Genomic DNA, 22,386 nt, shown 5'->3' with positions numbered 1-22,386 from the left:
CCTCTCCAGCAGTTAACTGAAGGCTTTGAATCCCTTTTCAGAATATTTTTAAATGCATTTAAGTAAGGCTTATCATGGAATTATAAAAGAAGATAATATTGAAATTCAGTTTTCAATATATTAAAAATATTCACCAAGCTACCAAAATCTATTTATGACCCATTTGGAGTACATGGAGTTCAAATTAAAGACCCTTGCCCTAGTGAAACATAATCTAGTGCTGCTAACGTCTACCTCAGTTATGCTCAGTAATAACAGAGCTAGAGATTGAAATATCTTGTAGATAAGAAAGCACCAGAACCTGAGCTTCACTTTCCTTATCTGTAAATGGGGGTTAATACTATCAATCACACCTAGTCCTGGTAGAGAAAGCACTTTGCAAATGTTAAGAAGCAATATCAATGTACATTTCTTATGATATCCGATAGTGGTTACCAACTTTATCTACAACTTTGTTGAAAAGACTTCTCAATGAGTGGTCCTATCCACTGGACATACCTGAGAACTTCATTTTCTTCATTTGCCATATAAAGTGTTTGGACTAAATCAATTAACAAGCATTTGTTAAAACACCTATTGTGTGACAAGTACTGTTGCTAGGAACTGAAGTTACAAATATAAAATGAAATAATCTTTACCTTCAAAGAATTTATATTCTGTTGAGTATAGACAGATTTACACATATAAATACATAAACCATTTACAAAATATATACAAAGTAATTTTAGAGAGGACATAACTAGCAGCTAATGTAGGGAGTTTAGTCTACCCAAGTTGAAATTTATAGAAAACTCCTTTTGTAGGAAATTTGAAGAGACAAGGGTAAAAGTGTATTCTAGTGGGACAGCTTATGCACAGTCACAAAGAGGGAAAAGAAGGTTAGTTGGGTGGGCTAGTGTCCATCAAGAAGCTTAATAAATAATAAAATAATCTCTTCTAGCTCTAAAGCTATGATACCATGATTTCTGTTCTTTGTTTTGTGGCTGCCAGTAAGAGTCAAGAAAAGTAGGGGTACATAATGGCCAGTACAGTACTCCTCACTGATACTACCAATCCCTGGGGGTTTAGAATCACATCATAGGGTTTATTGGATAGAGAACTGGACTTGGGATCCCATAGTGAACACATTATCTTTTATCCAAACCTTCCCATCTTCTCTGTTACTTCTGTTACTTCTGCTACCCTCCCAGTCATCTCTCCTCTCCTTCCCCCCCCCACCCCCCCCCCCACTATATCCAATGAGTTGTCAAGTCCTGTCATTTCTACCTTTACAACATATCTCATATGAGTGTTCTCTCTTCTGACACTGCTACTACCCTGCTTCAATCGCTCTTTCCTTCATGCCTGCACTATTGTAATAGTCTGTCATTCCCCTCACCACTAGTCTTTCCCACACCGATTTATCTTCCATTCAATTTTCAGATTGATCTTTCTATAAGTGCAGGGGTGACCATGTCACTCCCTTACTCAATAAACTTCGTTTTTACCTCCAGAATCAAATAACGTCCTCTCAGTCCTCAATCCTAGTGCCTTCCTTTGAAGATTATCTCCAGTTTGTCCTGTTTATGATTTGTTTGTGCATAGTAATTTGCTCCCTGTTAGACTGTGACTTTCTTGAGAGTGAGGCCTGCTTGATTTCTTATTTTTCTTTGTGTTCTCAATCAGCATAGTGTCTAGCAGAGTAGGTACTTAGTTGGCTACTTGATTTGGCAGGCATGGGTTCAAATTTCACCCTCTGGCACTTGCCAGCTGTGAGATTTTGAGTAATACACTTAATCTCATTGGGTTTGTTTCCTCATTGGCAAAACATAGGAGTTGGAATAATTGGCCTCCAAGGGGCTTTTCTAACTTGAGAACTGTGATTCTATACCTCCTAGGGCACTTGAAGTCCAGTAAACTCCTCAGATCTTTTGCAGATGAACTTCTATCCAGCCATGTCTTCATCATCTTGAATCAATCAAAGTTATACTTATAAAAATAAATTCCTTGAATTTGTGTAAGACTATATGTTTATCCTTTATTCAATTGTATCTTATTAGATTCTAGTCTCTCAAGACCATTTTTGATTCTGATTCTGTCATACTGCATATTAGTTATTCATTTATGCTTAGAGTCACATTTAAATTTGGAAAGATACCAGCTATATCTTTATTCTGGACCCAAATAAAAATGTTAAATTAGCATAAGGTCAAGAGTAAATCCCAGGGGCACTCCCCTAGAGACCATCTAAGTTGACATTTAAACATTAGTGACTATCTTTTTGGATTCACTACTTAGCCAGTCCTGAATCTACTTCATTACACTATTAATGAAAGGAAACAGCTTGATGTCTCAGTGTATAAAGCTCTGGGCCTGGAATCAGGAAGACCTAAGTTCAAATCTAGCTTCAGATACTTACTAGCTGTGTGACCCTGAGCAAGTCATTGATTTTTGTTTGCCATAATCCACTGGATAAAGAAATGATAAACCACTCCATTATTTCTGCCAAGAAAATCCCACGGACAGTATGGACCATGGGGTCATAAAGAATCAGACATGACTGAACAACTCTTGACTATCAATGGAAGGGTGTATTTGCCCTGATTTATGGCAACCTTAGAGGACAGGTAAGTTTCATCTTCTCTTTAGTAGCCTGGTTGGAAGGGAGGATGGTTGTGTGTAATAATAAAGAAGGTAGGGTTGGGGTGGAACAATAACAAACTGAGTTTAAACACATCCAACTTGAGAAATCAAAAAACCATTTGGAAATGCAATCCTATACCTGGTTTAAAAAAAAAAAAAAAGGTTAGGACTACAGAATTTGATCTGAGAATCATCTCTACAGAGACAACTGAACTTATGGGAGCTGAAAAGATCAAGTGAGAGAGTACAGAGAAAGAAGAGAGGAGAGCCCAGGATGTAGCCATGGGTTACCTATAGTTATTAGATATGGGTGAGAGGAAGAGATAGCAAAGGAACATGAAGAGGAAAGATCGGTTAGGCTGGTAGGAGAACTGTCATGAAATCCTAGATAGGTGAGAGTATCCAGAAGAGGATGATCAACAATGTCTAAGACTACAAGAGTTCAAGGTCAAGGATTGAAAGTAGACCATCTGATTTCAACTTTAAAGAGATTATTGGTAACTTTAGAGAAAGCAGTTTCAGTTGGATAATGAGAACAGAAGCCAAACTATGAAAAGGTTAGGATCAAGCAGCAATATGGTGGAGACAGTTGGGTGTAAATGACTTTTTCAAATTTATCAGAGAATGGGGGCTGAGGTGGGGTAGGGATAAATGATAGACAATGGGGATAGATTGAGGGGGTGCTTTTTTGCTTGTTTTTTTTTTTTTTTAACAGTGAACAGGTCTGTTGGCAGCAGGGAAGTAGTTGTTAGATAGGGAGAAATTGAAGATTAGTAAGAAAATAGGATTGATAGTGGAGGTAAACTGTCAGAGAAGACAGGATTGAATGTAATTTTACATAGACTGCTTTGCCTTGGCAAGAAAGGCCACTTCTTCCTGTGAGAGAGAGTTCAGAGGAGATATGGGGGAAGTAAACAGAGGGCTCAATAGTATAAAATACAGCAAAAATTCTGGAGACGGGGGTTCCCCTTACACCATCCTGCTCATTAATTTAGAGGAAGACAGTTTATATAAATCTTACTACCTTTTCTTCATGTCTTTTTGGCAGTGGAATTAGGGATCAAAAGGAAAGAAAAATACTGAAATTCTAAAATTAGGGCACATGTATCCAAAAGGATAGAGTTAGCATTTTAGAGGTTCATATCAAACAGAAACATGGGTTGCTTGGTAAAGCAAAAAGCCTTTATTTTAGAAGAAATAGAACAATTTGACAATTTAAGGAGAGATACTCATAACTATTATTCACACATGCACACACACCTTCACATTCATACTCACACACTTGCCCAATGTCCTTCCTTACTATAAAAATAAAACTTAGTTTCCTCCATCCAGTACCCTACTTTAACTTTATTCAGCCATATTTTACCATTTAGTCTTCAGTCTTACTCAACTCCTCTAAGTTTTGAGCATATAGATTTTTTGATGGAACACTTTGGTAAAGTGAAGGGATTTCAGACTTTGGGATCTCAGATTTCATTAAACTAGAAATGCATTACTAAAAAAACAAGTGAAAACATTCAGAAAGTGAATGTACTTTATATGTGTTCAACAAAAGTCAGCAACTCTTGCTGAGCACTCAGCATATGCCATCTATAGTGAATGTGATCATTGATGCTATTTGAATAATAAAATTATTGGAATTAATTGAAACTAAATAAATTATTGAAACTAAGAATGAATTGACAAGTGTTATATTGAAACTCTGGGAGCAGAGAGTCTCACCCTTGATTGACAGGTGAAGACCGTTAGACAGAATGTTCCCAGAGGCCATGAGGGCAGGGGAGAAAGCGGTTGGCCAGGGGGTATAAGTACCCGGGCAGCCCTGGCTTTTGGTGCCTTTCATTTCCCTTGGACCTGAGATCTGTGGACCCTGGTCTATGGGATTTGTGACTTGCTTGGTTCAACTTTGCAAGAACTCTTGTCTTGTACCTGATTAACATTGTCATCCTGTACCCAGACCATCAATCTTCTTATTCTACTGTCCCCTAGATATTTAAGAATTCAAACATCTTTAGTTATCTATGTCTCCCAGGGCCCCTGGAAGTGGGCAGGAGAAGAAGAAGTGGGTGGAAAGGGGTGGTACCTGAAGGCTGTATAGGCATAACATCTGACAAGAAGAAGAAGAAGCTGAAAGACATCAAACAGCAGCTTGCTTGCTCTGGTTTGGCTGTGGCCAGGCTGAGCCAGAGAAGCTAAACAAGCCAGAATCTCACCTGCCTACAACTCTGAGGGATTACTATTATCAACATTAGTTTAGGGTTTCCCAATTCCTCTTCCAATTTCCTAATATTCCTTCTTTGCTAGAAATATAGATAAAGCTATTCAAATACCTTCCTGGAGTGGTTGTGTCATCACTTCTCTGGGAAGGGAGCAACGCAGTCAAATAAACGTGTCCAAGGCTAATAGAGCCCAATAACCATCATTAATCAACCCCAGGTGGGATCTGAAGGGATACTATCTACTGACCTGAAGGATCCTGCCTGGGCACTGTTATAAAAAAAGGGAGGTGGTACAACATCTAGCTAGGTGGCAAGACTCAGGTGATCTTGCTCTAGCCACATACCTGATCTATCACTGTTGTCACCCAATTAGCAGTGGTAGTATTCAGTTTACCCTTCATCTATCTCTCTCTAGCCCATTTATTTATAACACAAGTTATAAAATAAAAATGATTTCTCAAAACCAATTTGCATACTGAGAAAGTGTGATCTCCCTAACCTTGTAATAATAGGTAGTTTGTGATAAAATTTCAGGTATTTTCTAATATAATTTCTCAATCTGTGTACCAAACAACTTCCAAAGTGATTTTTCTAAGGTACAAGGCTGGTCTTGTTACTTCCCTGCTCAAAAAACTTCAGTGGTTCCCGTTTACTGTTAGAATGAAATATAGACTTCTCTATTTGACATTTAAAGTTTTTCATAGGCTGGCTCCAGCCTCCAATGTCCAACCTCATTCTCTCCTTTACACCTTTGTAGTCCAGCCAAACTAGCTTTCTTGCTATTCTGCTGCATGCTATTCCATCTTCCATCCCCATACATTTCTTTTCATAACTGCCCCCCACCCATACCTAGACTATTTTATTTCCTTATCTCTGCCTCTCCAAACCCTAGTTTCCTTCAGTGTTCAAGAACTATTTTTTTTTAATTTTTTTAAACCCTAATATCTTTTATATATATCCTTCTATATTAATTTTATTTGTTACAGGGCTAGGCAATGGGGGTTAAGTGACTTGCCCAGGGTCACACAGCTGGGAAGTGTCTGAGGCCATATTTGAACCTAGGACCTCCTGTCTCTAGGCCTGGCTCTCAATCCACTGAGCCATCCAGCTGCCCCCGCAAGAACCATTTTCTACACGAAGCCTTTCTTGATTCCCTCCAGCTGCTATGCCTCCCCTCACCACACCCCAAAAAAATTATCTTGTGCTTATTGTATGTATAGGTATATGTGCATGTGGTTATATAGTGTATATATAAACATAAGTGTTCATTCCCTTGATAAATTCTTTGACAACAGGGATTATTTTACTTTTTATTTTTAGTCTTTTAACCACAATTTTGGCCCTTTTTTTTAAAACCCTTACCTTCCATCTTAGAATCAATACTGTGTATTGGTTTCAAGGCAGAAGAGCAGTAAGGGCTAGGCAGTGGAGGTTAAGTGACTTGCCCAGGGTCACACAGCTAGGAAGTGTCTTAAGGCCAGATATGAACCTAGGATCTCCCATCTCCAGACTTGGGTCTCAATCCACTGAGCCATCCAGTGCCCCTCCTTTGGCACTTTAATCAGATCTGTGATTGTAACAGTATAAGGAATTCCTACTAAGGAAATCTTCTCTATCAATGAAAATCAACATTTGCAGTTTAGTCTTAGAAAAGTAGCAGCCTGGGAAACCAACAGAGGTTAGATGAATTGCCCAGGGTCACACAGCTAATAAGTGTCAGAGGCAGGACTTGAAACTAGGTTTTCCTAATTCTGAACCAAGTCCAGCCAATATGAAGCACTACCTCTCATCTGTCAGAAAGAAGGTACTTAATAAATGCTTATTGATTTACTGATTAATGGTATGGGATAAGAAGTTGAAAATAATTGTCTGAGTACTGGACCTGTATAGGCAAAAGCACTAGAGTAGTAGTCCTAGTTTGGATGATCTCTTACCATTTTTCTTCTCTTCAGTTTGTTCATCTGTAAAATTGAACATGATGCTTAGCTCACTGAAGTGTCAAGATGAGACAGTTAGTTAATTAGTTGATATGTCTAACGTACTATGCAATAAGATAATTACTATTTAATTATGTTCCTTCATGAACCATTGAGCTTCATATTGTGGGTCTCAGTAGTAGCCACGCAAATCTTATAATGAAGGTTCCCTTTGTGACTAATTTTCTACTAATTTAAAGGATTCTGAAATTTAAAATCAGTTTAGGGAGAGGGAGAAATGATGAGGAGAGAATTATTTGTAATGTTGAAAAGATTGTCTCTTTCACATAGAAAATTTTTAAATAAAAGTTTTAAGGTTTATGCTTTAGAGAATATAAAAAGTGAAAGCCATTTCAGTATCCCTTTTAAAGGAAAACTTCAACTTGTAGAACAATTCTTCATTTTAATTTTATCTGTATTTAGCAAAGCTTATACAGCTGTGTCCAAAATTATGTGATAATTTGGAATGTGCTATCATAAAATCTTGGAGATTAATGATATGACCTGGAAACCGATATTAAGATAAGCTTTTTGTTCCATGTAGAGAAGTTTAGTATATGTGTAGAATACTTTCATTATGGAATTTGAGACTTACACAATGTCCTTGGTCATTGAGAGTTATCTCTGAACTTGGTATTTGATGTAGGATTCATCATTATTTAGCATGCAAATCCATTCTCTCTTAAAAGAATCTAAACAGAATTAAAGAAGGAAACTAATAATAGCTTATTGACTCAATCTCTTCTACATCTGTGTGCCCATAGTTTTTTTATGCTCCTGCTTTTTGTAATCATAGTAAATGTATATTCTATTCTTCTAGTTCTGTTTTCTTCCCTTTTGCATAATTTCATATGTCTTTCCATATTTCTTTATATTCTTCAAGCTTGTCACTTTGAATGGTGCAGTAATATTCCATCACACTGCTGTGCCACAGCTTGTTCAGCCACCCAAATCCATTTTCTACTAGGACTATGTAATACCTGTTTACTTCTTCAGCTGCGGGTGGACCACTTGTTTTGCTAGTCTTCAGCGTTGGGAGGCGTGTCAAACACACAGAAGCCGGAGTCATCTTGGCCAGATGGTGTTTGATACAGATGGATGGTTAGTTGTCATGCAGATCTTCTAGTTGGTAACTTGTTGCTGCCATCTGACTCAAAGAATCATTCACACACCCTGGCTGTCAAAAGCATCTTCTCTTCTGTCTGTTTTAGCTGTCATGTCTGTGCTCTGTACAGAAGTGTTGACAAGACATTGCTGTTGTACATTTTCAATTTGGTTTAGTGATTTTTCTGCTTCATGGGGTCTTTGATAGTTGCTGGAGTATACTTACTCTGGGAATGCATTTTTAAAAATATGTACCGACAGTGCAACAATTATTTGACCTGTGTAACATTTTCCAGGTTTTGTTTTTTTTTAATCCATTCTGTAGACATACTCTACAAATGACAACCATTATTATTTCCCTACAGATCATTTCTGTTTCATTGTTTCCAAATGCAAGAGGAAAGCTAAATTCTGATAATTTTCCGCTTAGGTATATTATTTGGGGGGAGCCTCTCCCCCCTTCAAATTTATGTCATCATTATCTTGCTTTTTTTCCTGAATGTTCCTCCTCCTCTTGAATCTGTTTATTTTAGTAGACAGCATAAGCATTTTACTTTCTACCTCAGAATACTTAATAATCTTGTCTATACTTCAGTCCTTATTTCCTCAGACTTAATCTTCATTCACTTATCACCTTCTGACCTGACTTTTTTTTTGCCTTCTCTTAGTAAATGAACAAATAAATGCTTTTTACTTTTCCCCAAGGCACTTTTGAAAATCTCTTTCATTGGCATATTCTGGCTTTATCTGTTATGGTCTCATTACCTTTGCATTTTAAAAAGGTAGCAAGAAGAATAATGTTCCAAATTTTATATATGATTATTCAGGCCACCAAAACAAAGTAGTAAAATTCTTCAACTTGTAGTAGTCACTGATCCCTTTAGCATTCCTCATTAATTCATCATTCATTTTTATTTACATGTTATATACTAATATATTAAGCCTGTTTTGTATTAGATTAGAAAACTAAAAATTACTTGACAAAGGCTATTTTCTGTTTTATTAATGAAGGAAAATTAATGTTAATGTTGATCATTTCTCTTTTCATAGACAGCAGTTTAAATAAGGTATTGTAGATTTAAAATTGGCCAAGATTTGAAAAATTTTACTTTTGTTTTGGCCTCATTATTAACCAAGCAGAAAACTCTTTTAACAGTTTACTCAACTACTCTAAACAATAGGACTCATTTAACAAAAAAGCATTTATTAAGTGACTTCTGTGTGCCAGGAACTACTACATTAAGGTGCTAGGGATACAGATACGAAGAATGAAATAATTAATACTCTCTAAAGGCAAAAAAGATAGGATTTAGAACAATGATAGCAAACCTATGACATGTGTGTCAGCACTGACATGCATAGCCATTTTCGATGACACACAGCCACATGCGGCTGCATGGAGAGAAGAATGGGGCGACATGCTGAGGATGAAACATTTGCAGTAGTATAGTGTAGACACTCTTTGCACTATAGATGACAATTCTACCTATATTAATTTATCTATTTTGGTTTATTAAATATAGTTATATGTTACAATTATACATTTTTGTTATTTAAACTGTAAATATCGTGAAATTATGGTGTTTTTTTTTCTCACAGTGACACACCACCCGAGTTATGCTCGGTTTTTTAGCGAATTTTGACACACCAAGCTCAAAAAGTTGCCCATCACTGATTTAAAGTCATATAGGACTTTAGGGATGATCTAGACTAGTCTCTTACCTTAGCAAAGAAATTGAGACCTTGATAGTAGTAAGTAGCTGGTCTAGGATTTTAATTCAGGTTCTCTTTCTCGAAATGAAACCTCTCCACTTTAAACCTTACTGATAGCTTATCTTGTCATTGTACATATTTTCTTATCCTTTTAAAAGATAACTGCTTAGTTTCAAACTCATTTAAGAAAGTGTCATTCCATGTGGAACCTACTATTCTTTAAGCAGCAATAGATGTTGAGGATATAAACTGCCCAGATGGCAATGTCCCCACATAACTCCAGTGCACTTGCAACTTTGTAACCATCAGGTTTCTTCCTCTATTTCATACTCTCAGAATGTACCCCTGTTCTGAATCCACTGTGATGAGTCTAGATATCACTAGATAGTTTGGCCATGAGTTTGACTAGGTCATTTCTAAGATTTAGATTTGGAAAATATAAGCTATAGGAACAAGCCAAATGGTCTCATGAATTTTATTCCAGTACTCACTAAAATGAAAACTGTTTGAAAGTTTTCTTGCCCTTTCATGCATCTAGCAAATATTTACTCAGTGCCTTCTATGTGTAAGGCACAGTGCTAGGCCCTTTGAAGAAAATGAAGATGTATGTCACAGTCCAGGATTAGATTCCAAAGTAATATGTCACCATGTAAAAGCCATTAATTCTAACATATCTGTATAAATGTATAAATAATCTCAGGCTAGTGGATCTCTGAGACTATTAAAAGTTTTATTCAGGTTAGAACTTCATTAGACTTTTCAATTGACAGTGGGAAAAAGTTCATATTCACAAGGGCAACAATAATCCTCGACAGGCAAATTACATCATAGTGTCATAGAAAGGATTACGACATTGTATCTGTTCAACCAGCCTTCAATATGGAAGCCAGGCAGTCATTGACAACCCATGTGACCACTTGAACCCTATATCGCTAATCTTATCACGATCAGTTTGTTCACTTTCACCATCTTACTTATGTTCACAGAAAAAGATTTTTTCTTCTAGAGTTATATTATTTTCATCTAATAGTGTGTTTTCTTAGCACCAGTCAACATATTAGCTTGGTTTTGCCTATATCATTTCTCAGATTTTTGTCCGAAATTAGTAGCTCTGATGCAGTATTTTAAAATATTGGGTTAATATTTCAGTACCTACCTTGCCATAAAGCAATAGCTACATTTTGCTCAATATTCCATTGCCATTTAATAGGGTTAACTAAAGTAAAAATGCAGAGGGAGAATATGAAACTATCATAAATGACAAAGTAAATAGAGACTAGCAATGACTCATGACTTTCCCTTGAAACTTTTAATTCCTTTAGAAAAATATCTGTTTAAAAATCAATTTTTACTTTGTTAAATTGCTTTTTCTCAGCTCTTCAATCGTGATCCTTCTATTTTGTAACTTTGCTCAGTATTTTTATTCTTTTTGTGTAAAAGTAAATAAAGTCATCAGGGCTTTTGTTAAAATATTATTTTTTAATTAACTTATATTAAGGAACACTATAAGATATTTTTTAAAAATTATTTCTAATTTGGTGTAGTTTATCAATAGAAGACTGACCAGGAGGACATAACTATGTGGTACATTTTTTAGAAATCATGTGGGATTTGGAGTTAGAGGACTACAGTTCAAATCCTGGTTCTGTAATCTTAAGAGAACCATAACTTCTCTGGGACTCTACATTCCTCATCTCCAAAATTAAGGGATTAGACTAAATAATCTCAAAGACCCTTGGTGATATAACTTAAGGAAAACAGATTTAGAGCTGGATGGGACATTGAAGATTATCTAGTCCAAATCTCTTAACTTTACAGATTAAGGACCAGAGAGACAAATGACTTGTCTCATCTCACACAAATTGCCAACCAGGATCTTCTGATTGCCAAGTCTGGTCCCATCTCTTTTCTTTACACCATGCTCCTTCTCTAAGAACCATTAGCCAAATTTGGCAATTGATCCACCAACATTTCTCATTTCTGCTAATCTTTTGGTAGAGTAATTCTCTCTTTTTCTCCAAATTACTTTGTATCTATTTTATATTTCATTTTCTACATATGTATTGTTTCCCCACAAAAGAACATAATAAGCTTTATGAAAAACAAGGACTGCATCATTTTTGTTACATCCACAGTGCCTGGCACACTGCCTGGCAAGTATTAGGTGCTTGATAAATGCTTGATGAGTGAATGAATAAATGAAGAATGAATAAATGAAAATCTAAATCAAGGATATCTAAATCAAGGATCCTGATCCCATGAAATTGTTTTTTTTTTGGTTTGGTTTTGAGGGGTGTAACTCAATAGTAACTCACAAAAAGTACCTACTAAGGAAGAGAAGGGTTGCAATATGATTTGGTGAAGATTGTTGCCACACTAATTAAACATAGATCCTATCACTAAGGAATGAACCTAGGTATTTCCAACTGTTCAATACCAACTTTAAAGGAGCAAGGAAACTTATTTTGAAAACATCTTGACTAACCTTATATTTGAAATATTCGAGTTCCTTTAAATGTGGGTGGCTTTACAATAAATTAGTCATAGTTATAGGGATGATTTTAGAGATATACCTCAGGGACCAAGTGCTTGCTAAATATACTAAATAAAATTCTAAGAAAATAAAAATTCAAGTAGGTAGATCATATCCAATTAAAATTATTTGAGTGGAACTAGTCCATTATATATGTTTTATTTAGCTGTCAGTAAATATCAGGCTAACTTTTTTTTTATGTCAGCAGACTGAAAACTATGAACAGAGAATACGTGAACAACAGGAACAGCTGTCACTTCAACAAAGTATTATTGACAAGCTAAAATCACAGTTACTTCTTGTGAATTCCAGCAGAGGTATGTCAGTGTTAATTGTTTTTTTTTTCTTTCTTGAGCTCCATAGAGGAAAAAAAGGTGGAAGTTTTGATTCTTTCTCCTAGTTTACTACAAAGTTCTTATATTTTGGTGACTGTGGTATAAAATCTTTATATTTTTATTATTGACATTTAAGGAAAGACATTTGAAGCCCTGATAGAGGAAACGACTTCTCTAAAGAGTAACTTTACCTTTGTGCTTTCTTAGTACTCTGGAATTTTCAAATGTATATAAATACATACATATATTGTATACATTGTGTGAATGTGTACATATAGATTTAAATCTGATATATATATATACACACACACACACACACACACACACACACACACACACACACCATATTTTCAGTTTTAGGAAAACTATCAGCATAATTGATCATATCAATAATAAAACCTACATATATAGCATATTCACTGTCTCTTTCATATTTTGAAACTGATCTCTTCTTGGTTCTCCTCTTATTGGTATAATTGCTTTTCTCAGTGTTCTTTGGTTCATCATCATCCATGTTCCATAGTCACCCTTTTCTTTCTCTACCTACCTTTTAATGTTATCATAAGCTCCCAAAGCTTGCACATCTTTATAAATAAATAAATCCTATGGATGTATGAGAGTGTGTGTATGGATATGTATTTGTATCTGTGTGTATATATAATTATGTATATGTGTTTATACAGATATATATGTGTACATGTATATGGAAATATGAGTGCATATATATATATAAAGATATAGCTATAGACACACACATATATACATGAAGATATGAATCTTTGATACTGTCTTTCTAAATGAAGTGAAAGTAGTTTGTTATCTTTAACATATATATAATTTTAATATACATTTGACATATATGCATGTATATTAAGTATAATCTATATTAAATGTGTGCATACAGGTATACGTGTATACATAGCTTGGCATTTAAAACCTTTTGCATCTGACCCCAACCTAATATCAGACTTATTTCATATCATTCCAGACGGATTGGCCTCTTGCTGTTCCGCAAACTCAGTATTTTATCTCTTGTCTCTCAGCATTAGCCCAGGCTGTCCATTATACCCAGAAATCATCCCCTCTTCACCTTCTTCTTATCCAGTCTTTAACTTCCTTCAAGGCTCAACTCAGGAGCCAATTCTCATGGAGAACCTATTCTCATCCTCCTAGTTGTTAGTGCTCTCTCTCATCAAATTATCTTGTCTTTGCTTTTATGTGTACATGTTGTACCACTCTACTTTCTTCACTTCCCCTACAGTTTAAGTTTCTTGAGAGCAAAGGCTAGATGTCATTTTGTCTTTGTGACACCAGCACCTAGCACAAATATTTGCATGTAGAAGACAATAAGGTGATAAACACATGCTTGTTGAATTGGATTGACTCTATTTGCCTTGGGTTTATGAGTGGTTAAATGGTTTTTTAACAATTTCTATAAAAATAAGAATGCTTCAATGTAATTTATTAAAATAATTTTTATAGATAATTTCTTACAATTTTAAAGCATGAATCTATTTTATCTAGTCACAATTATTTGGATTTTTTGGTTTCTAGATTTCATTCAGCCTTTTATAGGATAGGAAAAAACATAGTTTTATGCTAATACCTGAGAAGCTATTTTTGTTTTTCAGATAAGCTCCATGGCTATATACCTATGGTGGAAGAAAGTGAAAAAAGGAAAACTGACAAGCCTCTTAATGTAACTTTTGATCAACCCCATGACAAAGTGAAATCAGGAATACCAAGAGAAAAACATTCAAAGGTAGTCTTCCCTGACTTCATGTGGAATTCTAAGTTTATGCCCTAATAGGAATATAAAAAGAAAAATCAATTTTGACAGCCTTCTGAGTGGTTCACTTTTAAAAGCAAATAGCAACAACAAAAAACTCTTATGCCATGATTTAGAATTTCCTCCAGTCTCCAGATTACTTTAGCAAAAGCCAAAACTCAAATATAGCTGTGTAGTAAGTATAAATCAGTGTATTTTTCCATGTTCTACCACCAAGAATATTTAATAGAAGGCCCTTGTATATAATTTCATCTTATTTGTATGTTCTTATGTAAACTACATTCTGTTTTCCTGAAGCTTTCAAATTAAATTATTGTTAAGGCTGGCATTTCACATCCCCCAAACTGTCCTCCTCACTATCATTTATCTAGGGGGTATATATTAGAAGCTACATCAGAGAAAGTATCAAGATAGGAATTAAGTAACAGACACCAGAATGTTTGCTTTGTTGCAAATGGTCATTAGGCTGTTCACCAAAAAAATTGTTCTAGTTGTTTTTTTTTCTACAACTGCCTTTACTTTTTTTTATTTTTAGTTATTTTATTTCAGTGAGGTAAATTATAGTCATAGAGAACCCAAACTTTAATGGTCTCTTTTTTTATATTTTCAAGACCCCTATATTAAGCAATTTGAAAAAATGACAATCAATTTTTAAAGGTTTCATTTTCAATTAGTTGCTAATTATAATTAAAGTATTATCCCATATTCCAATTTTCTTCTTAATAGAGCCAAAGGTAGGCTTTTTTTTTTTTTTGAGGGGAGTAGAAAGGTAATACCAATGATTCTACCCATCTAGTTCGAAAGATCTTCTTATACAGGTTTGGGGAGAAACTTTCCTTAGGTTTGGTCAGAAGATAAGAAAAAGATCAAGTGAACTGAAGGTGATCCAAACTAAAAGAATTAGTACCAATACCATCACTTTAGACATGAATCTTTGTGCCACTTGCCCTTCTAAATGAAGTAAAAGTAAATGCACTAAACTTAATTTTTGTCTAAATCCCATTTTTCACTTAGTAGAAACAGTGGGAGAATTTGGAGAGGTGAAAGAACACTATGGCTAATAATTATTAGAAGAATCACAAAATTTATTTCTATGTATTTATAAGAACCCTCTTATTTAGTACTTTAACTAAATACTGAGTTTTTCACTAATTCTATAATACTTTTGTGATCAAGGCTTTGTACATCAGAGATATTCACATTTAAAGATGCCCCCTCCCAATTCAAGTTTTAATAAACTACAAAAGTTTGTAATTTTAAAAACTCAATTCCTGTATTTATTCACTTATTACTAAATTTGAACCATGAATACAGTTGTCTTACATTTCTGTGAACTAAGTAAATTATATCCAGAAGTGTTAATTTGAAAATGGTTTTATCAGGTTAGTGATAAATGCTAATTACCTTGTAGAAACCCAACTTGAAGCTTTAAATTTTTAAACGTTTTGTGACCTTTAGAAATTGCAGAAGCAAAAAGTTTCTGTTAGCCACCTTGCATTACAGTACACATTTATAATGTTTATATAAGAGGAAATTTAAGATGAAAGAACTCCTTGGTATTCTCAGTTTTGTAGTTTTCCCCCCTGATAAAACATCCATTGCAAGCCCTGTCTTCTGTATAGTTTCCATGAATAATTATTGTTCAGGTGTTCTCAGTCTTGCCTGGCTTTTTGTGACTCCATTTGGGGTTTTCATTGGCTGTTTGTTGTTTCTGGAGTGGTTTGTTATTTCCTTCTTCAGTTCATTTATAGATGAGAAAACTGAGGCAAATAGGGTTAAGTGACTTGCCCATGTCACACAGATAGTAAATATCCAAGGCCAGATTTGAACTCAGGAAGATAAGATTTCCTGACTAAGCCACAGCACTCTACCAACTGCTCCACCTAGCTGCCCTTCCATAAATACTCAGAGTTACATGGCATTTTAAGATTTGCAAAGTACTTTATATATATGCTCTCATTTTGATTCCCACAACAATTCTGTAAGGTAGATGCTATTATTTCCATATTATAAATGAGGAAACCAAATAGAGAGTAGTTTAAATGGCTTGTCCACAGTCACACAATTATTAAGTGTCTGAAGCAAAATTTAGGTCCTGACTCTAGGCCCAGTGCTCCATCCACTGTACCATTTAACTACTACAAATAAAATGCAAGTAATTAAATACTAGTAATCAAAGTAGTGCAAAATGACGAGAAGAGGAGAGAATATTGCCTCTGCACTCAGAAGGACCTGGGTTCCAATTCTGTATGACCATGGATATAATCTAATTTTTCCTGTATCTGTTTCATTTGTAAAATCAGGGGATTGGACTACATGGGTTCTGAAGTACCTTTCAGCTCTTTATTCACTTATTTTTCATAAAAGGGAATTCAACAACATTGATTCTTTCATAATGGAGTCCTTTGTGTCTGGTTCATACTATCTATATTATGAAGCCCAGGATGATGCATATAGAATAACATTTTTATAACATATTTATTCTCTGAGGAAATAATTGGGGGAGGGAGGGTAATTAGATATACACAGAATGCTGTCCCTGTAACAACTAGGTAATACAATGAATAGACCTCTGGACCTGAAGTCAGGAAGACTTGAGTTCAAATCTAGCCTCAGATACTCACTAAGCTTTGTGACTCTGGGCCAGACACTTAACCTCTGTTTGCCTTAATCCACAGGAGAAGAAAATGTCAAACCACTCTAGTATCTTTGCCAAGAAAATTCCAAATGTAGTCATAAAAAGTCATACAGCTGAACAACCATGAAACTGTTCCAGTATTACCTGAATAATTATAAATGTTGTTATTTATTATTAGATTCTAGTAGGCAAAATTCTTCTCTCTTTAGTTGCAGCACCTCTTTGAAGACAATAGAAACTCCTCAGGTAAGGGGGAAATTTTCAGCCAGCTTGAGGTGTCAAGGAGCATTTGAGGAAATGAAAAAAGAAACTGGCTTAGAACCAAAATGGAATATGTTCATTCAAGTAAGCCAGGCTAAGTGTTCTATGTTATCTTCACTAGTTCAACTGAGTTTAAAAAACAGATTTGTATAATTTTTAGGTTATCAGTGCAAGCTTTGTGTTTTTTTATTTTTCCCTAAGAGTAAGTATTTAAAAGGATGCATATATGTTATAGAAGTCTTCTGTTCTATATATTTGAATACTATTTTATATATTGGCTTAACATTATTTTCTTTTAACTTTGGCTACAAAATTAATATCAGCATGCCTACTGAGAATAACCCTGTGGAAGCAGTACAAGAAGAGCAGGGGCTTCCATGCCCAAAGCACCCCAGGACATAAAACTTCTGGTTAGATAGGAAGTCCATTCAGCAAGGCTGTAGAAATAAACCCAGAACACCCCAGAATGCAAGGCTTCTGAGTAGGTCATCAGAAAAAATGAATGTAGGAACTTAATAAGTAATTATTAATAATGATAAAGTGATCTAGATTATGCCCCCATATTTCATCTCATCTAAGTGATCTATCTGTTAAATAAAGTATACTGGCTTATATTTATGATGTGGATATAATCATGCTTGAAATTTTGTGGTCATACTTTTAAAGAAATATATGTATATGTATATATATATATCCAAAATTGCATTGTAGATTCACTTTTTTAAAAAATAATTTTTTGCCTGTCCCATGTAAATAATGCTATGATCTCAAAAATTAAATAAGAATTATAACAATTCCCTGCATAATAAAATTTAGCCATTTATACTAATTTCTGGCTTATATGTTTAGAGCTAACTAAAATATATGGTCATCTACACCTTCATGCCCCATTTTATGTTTATGGAGGATATTTCTAAATATATTTTATAGCACTCTTATTACTCTCCTAGGTTTAGTAAGTTCTTTTAGAATATAATAATAATAATAACTAGAATGATATTTTAAACTTTGAAAAGCTCTTTACAAATATTGTCTCATTTGATCTTTGCAACAATCCTAGGTAGGTAGATTTATTATTTTCCTCATTTTACAGATGAGAAGAGACTGAGACAGATAGAAATTAAGTGGCTTGTTCAGAGTTAAACCACTAGAAAGTTTTGGAGGCCAGATTTAAACCTGTTCCCTTCTGATTTCATTATTACCACCTAGCTGATTCATGACCCAACTCCCTTTCTTATCCATTCTCTATTGCTATGAAAGGGGCACATAAATCCAATAATAAAAACATTTAATTAAGACACAAAACAACAAGGAAGGGGAATTAAAATCTATTTTGTCCCCAGTGACCCCCCCACCCCCCAACATAGTATAGAAGGAGAAGGACCTGGCCACTTTAGAACCTGCTACTCTGAGTTAAACACTTATGGTCCAGTGCTTTCTTCTTCTAAAGTTTTGGGTTTGTTGGTTGGCAGGGTTTTTTGGTTTTATATTTTTTCCCCCAGAAGTGTCCTAGAGACAGATAAGGACAATGAAAACTACTTCCTGCTTTTGGTCCTGGAATCAGAAGATGCAACTACAGCTCCACTCCATGTTCCCCTTCTGTTTCTCTCTCAGATCACCTTTCTGGCTCTTGTCTTTAGGAGTCAAAGTGCCCCCTACAGTTTTTGAAGCCCTGCTTTAAATCTCCTGCTTTGTAGAATACCTTCCATCTACTGATACCATGACATTAGGGTTGGACATAGAGTTTTCTGAGCGATGTGGTCCAGATAAAATATCCCAGTATTATGATAATAGTGGAACTGTCAGTAAGAAACCTTGAAATACAGCTCACCACCGTGATACCTGGAGCTAAATCCTGTTAGAGCTGGACCCATTGTTGTTACTTCTGACCTTGCCCCATATATTAAGTTAAATTTGCTGCTTTGATTCCAGCAGTTCCCTTTATTCTGCAGTGCAGTAGATAGAGTGTAGAATTTGGGCTTAGGAAAACCAAAGTTCAAATCTTCCCTCAGTTACTAGGAAAGACACAAGACTACTCACTTAACTTCCCCTATCCCTGATTTCCTCATATCTAAAATGGGGGTGATAATAGCTTCTTCCCGGGGTGGTTTTGAGGATCAAATGAGAGGCAATATTTGTAAACCTGAAAGCAGTATATAAATGTTAGCTATTACATCACAGATAGAACCTAATCTTTTACCAGGATTCTTTCAAACTAATGTTTTTGTGGGGCAGCTAGATGGCTAAGTGGATTGAGAGTCAGGCCTAGAGAAGGGTGGTCCTGGGTTCAAATCTGGCCTCAGACATTTCCTAATTGTGTTACCCTGAGCAAGTCACTTAACTCCTATTACCTAACCCATGCTGCTTTTCTGCCTTAGAACCAGTACACAGTATTGGTTCTAAGACAGAAGTAAGGGTTTAAAAAAAAAAAGTATCTTTGAGCTTTAAGGGAACCACGCAAATAAATGGCTAATTTAAAACAAGAATCTGTCAGCCAAAATTTTATCAAACTGGATCGTAGGCCAACGCACCAAAAAATGGTGTACCTTAAAGAAATGGTCTGTCTTGGTTTACTTTTACCCAAAATACCACAAACCTTAGAGTTTAAACTCAGTTGAGAGCAGAGACTGTACAATCTAAATTTCATATCTCCCTAGAAGCTAGTTTAAGCTCTGAAAACAGAAAGCTCTCAAATAGGAGATATCCCAAAAGACTTAGTGAAGTTTTTTAAGCATTGGTAGCTTTAAATTGCACTAAGAATTTTGGGACACCTTGTCTTTGAATGAACATATAATTCCTAGGGATAACTCTGCCCATGGGAATTGACAGCTCACAGTTTAGTGTGCCCCATCCCATTTTTTTTAAAACCCTTACTTTTTTTCTGGCTTAGAATTGATAGTAACTGTCAGCAGAAGAGAGGTAAGGGCCAGGCAAATGGGGTTAAGTGCTTGCCCAGGGTCAGACAGATAGGAAGATTCTGAGACCACATTTGAACTCAGGACCTCCTGTCTCCTGTCCTAGCTCTCTATCCATTGAGTACCCTAGCTGTTCCACCCCAACCCCGCTTTCAAGAAGAATAAGCATTTTGCCAACAGCCTCGTCTCTACTCTAATAGACTTTATGATTTTGCCAAGTCACTTGAATTGATAAGCCTGAATTTTCTCACCTAGTAAATGGAGGGATTGGACTATTTGAACCAGTAGTCACTGGAGGACTGTAGGGTTAATACATACATTCATACATGTGTGTATATATGTATACATATACATATTTATGATATGCTATTCTTGGCATTTGTAACTAAATGTAGAATCTGGATGCATTTAAAGAATGTCCAAAAATTTACTAGTCAGTCAGTCCATCCATATTTATTGGTTACAAACAATATACCTAGATTTGTTAAGTCCTACAGGAAAAATAAGAAGTTTCCATCTCCATAAAACTTAACATATAATAACCCCACAAGAGAAAGAAGGTGATGCCCAAAGTATTTTAACATTTACAGTGAAAACTTTGTTGATGGCTTTTTTGTTTGCTTTTCAATTAGTATTATTATACTTGCAGGATTTTCCTTCTGTGAGTCTGCTTCTGGTATAATCCAGAATATCATTTTTAATCTTCTGCTTTGTAATTTTGCTGTAAGCAGTATTAGAAATGGGAGAAAATCATGGACTGATGCCAATTTGTCACCTGAAATCTATTTTCTTATGTAGAACATAGTGCTTTTTAAAATCTCACAGATTTTACTTTTATGTACACTCCAGAATACCTGTAGAGTCATTGAATATTGGAGCTTATTGGTTAGTTTTAGCTTAGTCTAAGAAAGTAATTTTAAAGATGAAAAAACTGGCATTCTCCTATCACCTTTGCCTTTCACCTTTCTCTCGTCTTCTCTTCACATCCTCTATCTTTTTATCTTCTTCCATTTTCTCCCAAAAGCTAACATGGTATATTAGGTACTTTTAGTGAAGATTGATGGGGAGTTTTGTAGGGTTTATTATATATTAAGCTTTATGGAAATTGGCAGGGGGGGTTGGAGCAGAGAGAAAAGGTGAAGTAGCCAGTAACTTGGTTTGGAAGGAGTATTTATCCCTTGGGTCTAATATTCTAGGATTTGACAAATATTTGATTTCTCATATGATAGGTTTCATAATAACCTCTCTAAGCAAGCCATGAACTTTCTGTACTAGAATTCTAATCTTTTCAGTTTATCCTCATGTAGTAGTTCCCTCTCTTCTTGATTATAGTTAACTATTTTATACTTTAGATTTCTTTTTTCTCTTGCAGTATAGCAACTTGTACTGCATGTATTATTCCAGGTGCGTATGCACTAAATTTCCACAAGGTGGCCTGGGGACTTAAAAATATATATTTATTTATATATATATACATATATATATATATATATATATATAATTTATTGATTGATTTTTCTACAGCTTTCTTCCTGATACTGTCCTACATTTGGATGATCTTTCTAGCTACAAGAATATATTGCCCATTGCTTTTAGACATATTTTACATTGACTCCAAAAGCCCTTTTCTGGGTCCATCATCCTCAATAGATAGTTTGGGTTACTTTTCACTTATCTTAAAATGACTGTATTGAGGCTCATCTGCAGTTTTTCTAGCCAGTCACCTCCAGGTAGAAGATCTGATATTTCATTAGGTATAAACAGTGTTATTTAAAACTTCAGATATTTCATTGTGTATTCACCCTTCTAGATCATTGGTTAAACTTTATATATTACATACAACTTATATACCATATTTATATATAATGGTTTCTTTGTATCCACATCCACCAGACAAACTGAGCAGTTACTCTGTGACAGTCCCTCTCAGGAGGGATACACAATAATGACAAGATGTTATTCCTATATTCATAGAGTTTGTGTTTTTCTCAAGGAGACAAAATGTATAAGAAATGAAATGATTATAAAATATCCCACATGGTAATTGTCTTCTATCAATAACATGCACACAAGTACTTTATACTTCTTTCAGAGAAAAGTACAGTTAAAGTACAATTTGTCCATATAGAAGCCATATATGGCCTTTTCCCATATATGTTCACTTAAGTATTCAATTATTCTACCCTCTATCAGATTTTACCAGCTTTACCAGCTACATGGAACTGAATTCCAAGCAGTATTTCTCAGATTTCCCTCTTGAATCTTTCATATGGCAATT

The 22,386-nt window shown here is 35.1% G+C and overlaps 1 protein-coding gene across 5 annotated transcripts in view; it reads left to right on the top strand.

Moving 5' to 3' along the window:
* The window catches only part of TANK (TRAF family member associated NFKB activator), a 73,009-nt gene that overhangs the window by 30,074 nt on the left and 20,549 nt on the right, over positions 1–22,386 (top strand). For 2 of the 5 annotated variants that reach the window (XM_044666569.1, XM_044666571.1), the window contains exons 3-4: positions 12,379–12,487; positions 14,137–14,267. In XM_044666569.1, coding sequence (XP_044522504.1) covers positions 12,379–12,487; positions 14,137–14,267 — 240 coding nt within the window. Of the gene's footprint in view, positions 1–2,509; positions 2,607–12,375; positions 12,488–14,136; positions 14,268–22,386 lie in introns of those variants that run through there. The other 3 variants (XM_044666566.1, XM_044666568.1, XM_044666570.1) reach the window with 2 other exon arrangements.

Source organism: Gracilinanus agilis, chromosome 3, assembly GCF_016433145.1.
Source record: "Gracilinanus agilis isolate LMUSP501 chromosome 3, AgileGrace, whole genome shotgun sequence".
NCBI lineage: Eukaryota > Metazoa > Chordata > Mammalia > Didelphimorphia > Didelphidae > Gracilinanus > Gracilinanus agilis.
This window is presented reverse-complemented; position numbering and strand designations above follow the sequence as displayed.